The sequence below is a fragment of the Telopea speciosissima genome, chromosome 3 (assembly GCF_018873765.1).
Source record: "Telopea speciosissima isolate NSW1024214 ecotype Mountain lineage chromosome 3, Tspe_v1, whole genome shotgun sequence".
In the NCBI taxonomy this organism is placed as follows: Eukaryota; Viridiplantae; Streptophyta; class Magnoliopsida; order Proteales; family Proteaceae; genus Telopea; species Telopea speciosissima.
Window position 1 is genome coordinate 63954234 of NC_057918.1, and position 10286 is coordinate 63964519.

The 10286-nt window shown below is 37.8% G+C and overlaps 1 protein-coding gene across 1 annotated transcript in view; it reads right to left on the reverse strand.

Moving 5' to 3' along the window:
* The window catches only part of LOC122656341 (T-complex protein 1 subunit zeta 1), a 32119-nt gene extending 22530 nt beyond the window's left edge, over positions 1-9589 (reverse strand). The window contains exons 1-9 of the mRNA XM_043850818.1: positions 9328-9589; positions 9164-9227; positions 8827-8962; positions 6759-6910; positions 6620-6667; positions 6258-6350; positions 4238-4344; positions 651-765; positions 479-565 (exon numbers count right to left, since the gene is read on the reverse strand). Of these exons, the coding sequence (XP_043706753.1) occupies positions 479-565; positions 651-765; positions 4238-4344; positions 6258-6350; positions 6620-6667; positions 6759-6910; positions 8827-8962; positions 9164-9227; positions 9328-9461 (936 nt within the window). The 5' untranslated portion in view covers positions 9462-9589. The remainder of the gene's footprint in view (positions 1-478; positions 566-650; positions 766-4237; positions 4345-6257; positions 6351-6619; positions 6668-6758; positions 6911-8826; positions 8963-9163; positions 9228-9327) is intronic.
* Positions 9590-10286: the final 697 nt, after the last annotated feature.

Below are 10286 nucleotides of genomic sequence, written 5' to 3' on the forward strand. Positions count from 1 at the left end.
AGTCTTCATAAAATTCTGACTTAGACTGCTCTGTAGTTTCTGATCTGTTAAGGGTTGAAGCCGTTAGTAGTAATGACTCCAATGGTAGGGTAATGACATTGATTCATAAAGATTTTGGTAGAAATTTCAACCCAAAGTTTGAAGCTTGTTCATATTCTGAGGAACCTTTATAATTTTTCCAAGCATCCTTTCAATTTGTTTATCAGTGCTTTACAAAGGCCTAAGGGTTAGGAATTAAATCCAGAAATGTGGCCTCAATAGCAGGTTATTGTGTTTTAATCACTCCTGTCTGCATCCACAATTCCCTCAGATGAGCACCAACTCTTGGTCCTAGGGTCCATAAGCAAAACCCAACATTCCCCAGTATATTGAAGTGAAATGCCTACTTATGACTTGATCATAATGAGTGACAAGTCTGTAACCCAAGTTTAGAATGAAAAGCAAATCTAGAAAGCATTGAAAGTAAGCTATGACTAACCCCTGCTCTAGCAAAAAGGTCCAGTGATGGAGGATCAATCCCTTTCTGATTGATAACAACAAAGTTGTTGTCATTGCCTGAGCAAACCTGCATACAAGAAAAAATGCTTTAGATGGCAATATGTCACTGTAAATATCATGTAGATGAAGCCCCCAGATTTAAGTTCTTATACCTTGTTTTTCAGTTCAATGATCTTTTTAATTCTCTCATCAACTTGACGCCTTTCAGCAGCAACCATTGCTTCTCTCTGCTCTGCATTTGAGTAGAAAAATCCTGCATTTACCTCACTGAAGGTAACATATTATCAGCATATCTAGTTTGTAGATAACAGTTAGTAGCATTCATAATTAAGCTCTGATAAATGTAATGAAAAGAAAAAGAAATTAAAGAGGTGATACATTTATGGCAAAATGTAGACTGCTGGAATCTCAGACAAATAATCCAAAAAAAAAATTTGTAAGGTCAGGATGCATGTACTGACTGTTCATTATATTCGTCAAATTCCACATCACTTTTCTAGTCAGCAGGTCATGCAATGGCTAATACGTAAGTGGGGGCAAATGTGGTCATTTGTGCTTAAATTCTGGTTTCCTGCTGATCATATGAAAACCAAGGAATGAATGGGAAAAAGTGGAATTTTAAGAAACGTTTCCTTCCTCTCCAATCCCAGAAGCATGTAATGCTAGTGCTAGCCGATCGTCTCTTCACAGTAGTTGACTAATTTATTATCCCATTCTTTTCTCCTTTGCAAAATTTTCTTTTCTCTGTAAGGCCCTGTTTTGATAGTGTGAAAGTGAGTTTGGATAACGTGAATTCCACCACCTCTCTCTCTCTCTCTCCTACAGCTGTACCACATGGGCCAAACATTTGTTCTTTACGAACTGGTAGACAAGGTATGCTCGGAGGCAAAGGAGGCAACAGCAATAATGCAGCCACAAGAAGAGCCGAAAGAATCAACAGAAGAGGAAGACTGCTCTGATGTGAGAGACCAAGTAACGATAAAGGTGGCACAATAATTAATATGGGTGAAATAAGAAGACTCTACGAAATGACGGATGTCCTACATATTGAGTTTGTTACTCCCCAAATATTTCAAGACAATGACGTGTCATTCATGCTTCATCTTCTGAAACTGGTTCGTGATAAAGGTGCGGGGCATGAGACATCCCGAGCTCTTATATTTCTATCCTTCTACAAAACTCGAGGACAAGTTTTTCTCAAAACCAAAGGAATTAATGCAACTGCATTAGCCATTGATCCTGTATGGAGACCTATATCCAAGCTTGGGAGGACCAAAAGTTGCTTGTGGCAGTCCAATAGGCTGAAATTGTCCTTTAGGTAGTTATATTATAGGTTGGGCCTTTTATTTTCTTGGGTTTCATTGTAATGGGCCTAATTATAAGCCCATAGAAGTGGGGATGAAGTTAGTACCGGGGATTAATAGTTAAGTTCAGTGTTTAAATTAGATTAGAATACTTAATAGCTAGATAGAGTTCTGTTTTGAGTTTATTTACTTCATTAAGTGTGTAAATGTGATCAAGAATCCATTTATGAGTCAAATTAGGAATTTTAGGAGGTCTTTATACATGTAATACACCCCCATCAATGAGAGCCGATTTGAGTAAAGTTTTTTTAAGAGTTTTGGTATTGTTGACCAGTGTATACGGGATTGGAATCCCAACCCTGATTTCTTCTGTTCTCTTCTTCGCTCTTCTTCCTCCCAAGCAGATTGATCTCATCTTTTTTTCCTCCCCTTTCATTGATCTAATTTCTTCCCTTAACAACGCACTTGCTTCTTTGATCTCAGATCTCATCACAGATTCAATTATTGGACCTGCTTGCATCTGAGTACCCGCTTGATAACCTTACGAGAAACAGTTTCTGGTGTTTTCCCGTTCTGAGAAACGGGAAAACACCCTAAAAAGCGCTTGGTAAATGGTATTTCGTAGAACGTGTTCTTTAAGAGCATAAATCAAAATTTATGTGGCATTGAAGACTTTTGACAGAACATGTCCAACATGTTCTGTCGTTTCTAGGCACAAGTTGGAACAAAATGTGTCCGATAATTTCTATCAAAAGCCTCGCTAACCACGAGACTCTTGTCCTCCAACCTCCATCACTGCTCTCACGAACAAGCAACAAGGGCAAATTCATGAAATCGTAATCGGAAAGTATTTCCCGCATCGGCGCTTTCCTCTTCCCTCTTCGATTTTTTCTGCTACAAAGCCTACAATCCGTCTTCGAAATTTGAATTTTCAGAACTCTGAACACGTGGGAAGATTTTACATCCTTGTTGGAGAACTTCGGTCTATGAGTCTGCACTACGATTGAGAAGGTATGTACGCTTTTCCTTCGGATTTGAGTAGTCTCTAACAATGAGTTTACTTGTCAATTTCTAAGAATCTTTTTACGGAGAAATGTTAACCTAGATCGGTGGAATTGCGTTTTTTATACGTTTTGGGAAATTTTCTTGATCCGGACGGTCCTTATACTGGGTGTGTGAATTCCACTGTTGTTTTCTATCGAGGTCGAAAAAATCGTCAATTTATTTTAGCATTTCCAATGTCTGTTCAGTCATATTGGTTGCAATCTGGAATTCCGGCATCCTTTTGCAGGTTTCTTTTGGGTTCATTCTAGTTCAGTATTGTAGTGGTGACAGCTAAAATTGACGTCCATTAGGCATCCTTTTGCTGGTTTATTTTAGCTAGAATTGCAGGTTTCTGTTCAGCCAATTTTTTTTAACTCTGTGATCTCTGTGTATGAATTTTCCACACACACTTTACCCTGCTCAACTGGAAACGTTTCCAGAACAGGTTTACCAAGCGGTTTCTCAGCACAGAAAAGGAAAACTGTTCTGCTGTTTCTCAGCACAAAAACAGTACAGAAACAACAGTAAGGTTATCAAGCAGGCTCTGAAATCCATACTCTCGATTCTCAGATTGCATTAGGATGTTGTGAAATGAAAACTGTAGCCAATCATGGGTTTGGAGGGAACCACAAATTTTTTGAACTTACTGGAATGGATTATGCATTTTTTTTCTCGTGTTGCTCTCCACAAAATTTATTATAATCTAGTTTTAGGAGTAAATCCTGTTTAGTGCCAGCTCATTCATTCATGAAGAGGTCTTCACAGTTCAAACCAACATTTACCCCTCCAAGGCAAGGACACCCAGAAACAGTTGAAACAAATTATACATAGTGCCACATATGTTTTCAATGGAAATCAAACAGAGGCCAGATCTCTGAAGCATTTTTATGCATGTTTGAATGAGAGTATTGTATAGGATCATATTCAGTCAATTCGTTTTGAAAGTGAATAAATATAGACAACCAGGACAAAGAAACAGGGTTCAGGATGTTATTCATTGTCGGGAATTCGGATTGAAAGCTATATCATAAGGATTTTAAGATCCTTTGCAGTACCAAAGTTCTGAAGCCTTTAATGCAGCTTTATTGAAACAGACCAAATTTCTGAAGCACAATCTATTTAAAGCCCCAAACAAAATTCCAAATTCATCTAATGCAGTTAGTGTGGCCCAAACTAAAAAAGAAGACTTGGGCTCAAACATAAAACTCCATTGGTCAGTTTTCTACAAGGAAACCACGTGATCGCGCTTTATATCCCAGCTTAAGCACCAGCAGGGTAACGGAATTATTGATCAATAGTTGCAAGTTAATCACAGAGGCAGAGATAATAAACCAAAAAGAAAATAAGTTAAATCTTTAAACAACTATTACAAAAAAGTTTCAGATATTTACCTCTTCTCGTACTCCAGTGATACATTACAAGTCAAAATGTAACAATTCTCTGCTCTTCGTTTCATATCAGGATGCCTAGAACCATGATCAAGGACAAGACCCTCAACCTAGCAAACAAAACCCAAAAAAATAATTGCAACTTGAAACTCAAATATTTATGAGAAATTTCAAAGTCGAATAACTACATAGGGTTTTTTTTACAGAAAATAACTAGATGGGTTATACATTGGGAACATACAAAACAAAAAAGAAAAATCGACCATGAAAATAACACCAGGAGAACAAACTCAAAGGTAGTAAAAACCATATTATTTTTGACAGGCCTAGTATTTGTCTATTTTCACAGGAAGGGGGAAGAGGAAGAACATACAGAACGTGCAAGACTTCCCAGATATGAAAGCATAAAACGAACCACCACTTCAGGTGTATTTCAAAACTTTCTACAAAAGAATTTGCATATTTAACATCAATTGGAACAATGTGTTCAAGGATGATCCCAACTGATAAGGTGCTACACATAATATTAGGTCTGCAAGCACAAGAAGGATGCAACTTGGGTGTATGATAAGTAGACTTCTTTAGACTTTGACAACTAATAAGTTATGTTACACAGACACAGTAAAGGATACTTGGGCATGGCCAAGGTCCAATTTCCTGCATTCTCATTGGCTTAGACAAAATGCCGGATATTGGTATGGCTCCTGATTTGAAGTGTCCGGGTAACGTTGCTAACAGCCTAACATAGCTTATCAGTTGTCAGAGTCTAACGAACTAAAGAAGTCTACATATTAATAACACACTAAAACACAAGACTAAAAGAATAACTTATCCCTCTCCCCACCCAAAAATAAGAAGTCCAGCTAAAATGGACTATGATCTAGCCAACATGGGCTCTATCACTACAACTCCAACTCCCACTTCTTTTGTAGATTACTAGTCCCACGTTATTTAGTATTAATTTCTATAATCTTTCTATTGCAACTGATTAGCATAAGGGATTACATAGGGTCGTGCAATCCATTCATAAAAAGTTGATTTTGATTATCTTTCTTCATTTTCTTTTTCCAAATCCTATTGTTCATATTAGAAGTTAAGAGTCAACATCTTTCTAGGTAAATCCCAACTAGACATTGCATGTGCAGGTCTCTCTACTATGGTGGTTTGGCTACAATTTTGAAGAGGTTCAATAGGAGTGTCAATCCGATCGGGTCAGTCATAATCAGTACAGTGCCACGAGAGTTGGGACTTAGGATCAGAACCTACTAATAATTGGCCTGGTCGGTTCTAGTTCTTAAACAGTCCCTGTTAAACAGTCCTAATCGATCCCAAGACCAAAAAACCAATTGAGCCAAAAAGCGAGTTTGATCCCATATATACGGCACATACTCAAAACCTATGGTAATATTCGACAATAACCTATAAAATTGAAGCCCCGTGGACAGAATGGCCCATCATACCTGGTATTCTTGGTCTAATCAGTCCTAATTGGTTATTTGGTTGTCCTAACTGGTTCTTTCAGTTTGGTTAATGTTTCAATGTACATATCATTTTAATAAAACTGAAACTGGACTAATTAGTAATTATTAATTGCTCAAGTCCATCCCAGTCCGGTTTAACGGCTTTGGCCCCGAATTGACACCCCTAGGGTTCACAAAATCATCAATCATGGCAGCAGAAAAGTTTCTGACCTGTGGATGCTGGCCTGCGTAGACGAACTTCAGCCAGAGAAAGATCCCCTAGTTCATCTCAACTGAAAGTCTAAGCATTTTTCTACTCTTTAAGCCTGATAATCTTATGATACAATTTGGACTCAACTCTGAGAAATCAAAGTTATGTTCCAACCAAGTACCCTAAATCACTAATACCTTCCTAATTAGTCGGGGAGTGGGCTAATGGAATCAACACCACAAGCATTCGAATAGACCAATACTTACTAAAAAATTTCTTTTGCATAGACCCATTTTACAGAACAAAAGACAAATAGCACATGATAGAGAAAACTGAGGAAGAAAAAACATACCAAACGTGTATCTACATCAAACTTATGGCGCATATGCATAATTTCCACCATAAACAAGTCAATAGGCTCATCAGGCTTGCGAATGCAGAGAACCTGTTCATATCAATGGCAAACCTTATTAAGCACCAAGACGAAACAAACTGTACTTGCACAAGTAAAGCACATTACCATATGCATAAATTTGCAAATATAAATGAAGCAAGAAGGAAGATATAGAGAACTTTATCCAAACCCCAAACTTACCACTCAAAATGCATCATAATTCATAATTAGTGAAGTATAGATCAGAATAGACTAACATCTCACTTCGTTGTATGAACTACAGATTCAAAATGCGTATCTTAAACCAGCAAAATACTCACCCCATTAACTACTATATCTGTCAATTGATCTGCCAAAGCTTCATACAACTACAACGAAGATCAAACAAGAAAGAATTAATGAAAGACAGAAACAACCAACTAAATAAGTAAAACAGGATCATAGGGAATTGGATTATACCTTCGTCCTAAGTGTTGTTCTTGCGACCATTTTCAAAATCTCTTTGTCAGGCTCATCACCCATCACAACAGGTGTCTTGAATTTCTCAAGAAATTGTAGAGTTGCTCTTTTCGCTATGTCAAAACCATCAACTAATACACGTGGATGCATCCCTAGAACAGGCATTGTTTCCAAGCGGAGACCATATTTTAGTAAGAGCATCATAAAACCTCAATATACCAGGCAGTAATGAACAGTAACCTTGAATTTTTTTCGAATGAGAATGGGACAAAAAAGGGTGATAGTTTTGATATTTTTCCCTAAAATATTCCCATCCCACTTATGGTATCTGAAAAGGACTTCCATCAACATGAAAGACATTTTTTTTTACTCAAGACAAATGAAACATATAGAGACACAGAAAAATACATATAAACTCACAGTATGGCAAGTATTTACACACATACAGGTACTTGCAAAATGGAACACAGAAATATCTTATTGGTTGATCAATTAAGTGTATATTTGCACTTCATGAATACACGTTTAATCGTCTCAAACAGAGGTCGGATGAGGGAGATATCATCATTTGAAGTTCTGATGCTGCACGAATCTTGAGTAGGTACCATGCAAAAATATGTTCGATAGATGAATACTGAATGACAACACAATTGATGGGCCCTGATAAGATGTAAAAACAGCAGCTTCATTCTTTTCTTTTCTTTTAATTTTTTATTTTTTTTGGATAAGAAATCATACAACAATATTGATTCTGTTGATTCGAATAGCAAGTTAACAACAAGAACAGCGTTCAAAGGCATCTATTAACTAATAATAGTTCATCTAAATACACTAACTTCAATCCTTACACCGATCCCTCTAAAGATGTAGATAAAATTAAAATAACCAAACCCATACTACAACGCAGTTGTTTTGCTCTCATGTTTTCCTTCCTCAAACTTCTCACTTCTTTATGAATTTTATCTTTAAAATTCATTGAAGGACAAAGTTTTCCTACACCGTGCAGTGAAGGTTCAGCCACCATCATAGGGTTCACAAATAGGGTTTTAGTATATTCCCCAAAATACCCTCCTGATACACCCCCCCTCTCGTGCATCTGAAACCACCGTGGTGAATGGACTCTCATTCACCATGGCTGAAGGAAAACTCAGTCCTTCATGTAAAATGCATGTCCTATTTGCATTGGTTTATAACGAATATCAGCATATATGTATATATATATATATATATATATATATATGAAAATGTGTCACTCCTGATGTGTAACCTATCAATTTCATTCACAGCCCAAAGATTTCAAAGCAGTCATTTCCAATGGTGTTGATGGAGTAAGTAATGCACTTTAGGTTTATACTGTCATGAAACTAGTGTAATTCAACATACAAAAATTTGATCCTTCTTTTCCATTTGTCCAAATTTACTTATCCATTTTCAACATATAGATCTCATTTATTTAAACTTCAGAACTGTTGGCATTACACAGGGCTATAAATGAAATTTGTTCACAGTTAAACTTCATTAAAATGGTCCATTCAATACAAACAATTAATTCCCTACTGAATGAAACTAGTGTAATTCAACATACAAAAAGAATTAAAAAAGAGACATAAATTGGAGTTGGAACTTCAAGACCATGGTAGACCCTTGCCTTCAGCAAAGTAGATAAATAAATACAATTTCTCTTTCTTTTCCCTGGCAACAACAAAAGGCGATTTGGCCAATTCTGAGACTAATTAAGCTGTATGCGACATCCTTTTCTTAGAGTGCTTTGACCTGAGGCGATAGCTTCCAGCTAGTTCAGTGGATAAGATGGCTGCGCTCCAGCTTACTCAAGAATGGGATAGAACAGACTCAAAAGGCTGTGATTTATCCGAATGAACCCAATCCAGCCCATGCTGTTTTCAACCTCCTACCCCATTCTTCCCATTGAAAAAAATGCAGAACGAATAATATAAAACAGTGAGTGAAGAGATACCAACAGCAGCATATTAACACAACTACAAGTTTGCACTAGCAGACATCGAAGACATGAAGAACATTGTAAAGAACTCTTAACAGTGCTACTAACCTTCATCAATGTAACGTTCCGATTGTTTCATGAGCTCGCCAATGAAAAGAACCGTAGAAGTTGTACCATCACCACTTGTATCATCTTGGGCCACAGCCGTCCTTGCAATCATAATAGCCGTTGGGTTTTGAATTTGCTGAGAACCACCAAAAAAAATATTCACATAACAATATATAGAATATCTGCAGAACAAAGTGTCAAAGGATTTCAAAAAAGGAATTCATAAGATACACTACTGTTATAAGCAAGTTCATAATATACTGTATAAAATAGCAGCATTAAACAAACTCATATCTCAAAGGTCAGGAGGAAAAAGATTTGTTTTTTAAGGGCTAACCATTTCCTTCAAGAGAGTATTTCCATCTTTAGTGAGTTTGATGTCTCCAGCACCACCAACAAGCCTGAAGAACAAGCGGGAGATCGAAGAAAAGATCAACAGATAAGACACAAAGACGAATGTGTAGACAACGATTAAACATGGAGATAATAAAGAAAACTTACATCTTGATGGTGCCTTTAGGTCCAAGATTGGTCTTGAGAACATCCTGTAAACCCTTAGCGGCATTGATGTTCATGTGCAGAGCAGCAGATTTGTTGAGAACTTCAGCATTTGGATTCAGAACTCGCAAAGACATTTTCGATGCTTTTTCACTGACGCTGAAGCAAGAGAGACCGGTGATGTGAAGAGTTAGAGCAGATCGAGTAGAGCGCGAGAGCTTTCGAAGTTTCAGAACTTTTACAGAGAAGAGACAAGCGTAGTTGTAGACTTGATAGTGTTTTAGGGCTTTCCAGAATGAACCCAGTGTCTGGTAGGTGTGAAACAGGGCCGGTTGGGCCGGGTTTTTTAAAACCCCAGAGTCCTCTTAGCTCAGCCCTAGCCCAGCCCGGTCCTCAGATCGGGTTGAGATATCTCAGCCCATGCCCAACCCTGCCGGACTCAGCCCAACCTAGCCCGGCCCTGATTGACCCTGAATTTTTGCCCATAAGCATGATGCTTCAACAATTAAGTATGACAGAGAATAAAACATGACAAACAGACTATTGGCGTGGTAAAACAAACAGTAAGAGTGATTAGTTGATTCACCAATTCACATGATTCCATTTGTAGAAAGAAGGAGAACCTGAATTGTCTGAAAGGTAGATGTAGATGATTAAGGAAGGAAGCCCGAGGTCTCAATCCTAGCCCGGCCCGGCCTGGCCCTGACCCAAGGTTTGATATTTTCAACCCTAACCCACCACCCTCAGGTTGAAAATTTCAGCCCAGACCCTGTTCGGGCTCAGGGCAGGCTTGGGCCAACAGGGCCAAACTTACACCCCTAGTGTCTACTAATGGAGTTTTTTTTTTTTTTTAATGTAAAAAGGAAATATATTACTAAGTGTTGCGTGTGGAAATCTCCGATGCTTGGTTCGCCCACGGATAAGCCTACAAAGACCAAGTGATGAGCACAAGAGAGTCGGTG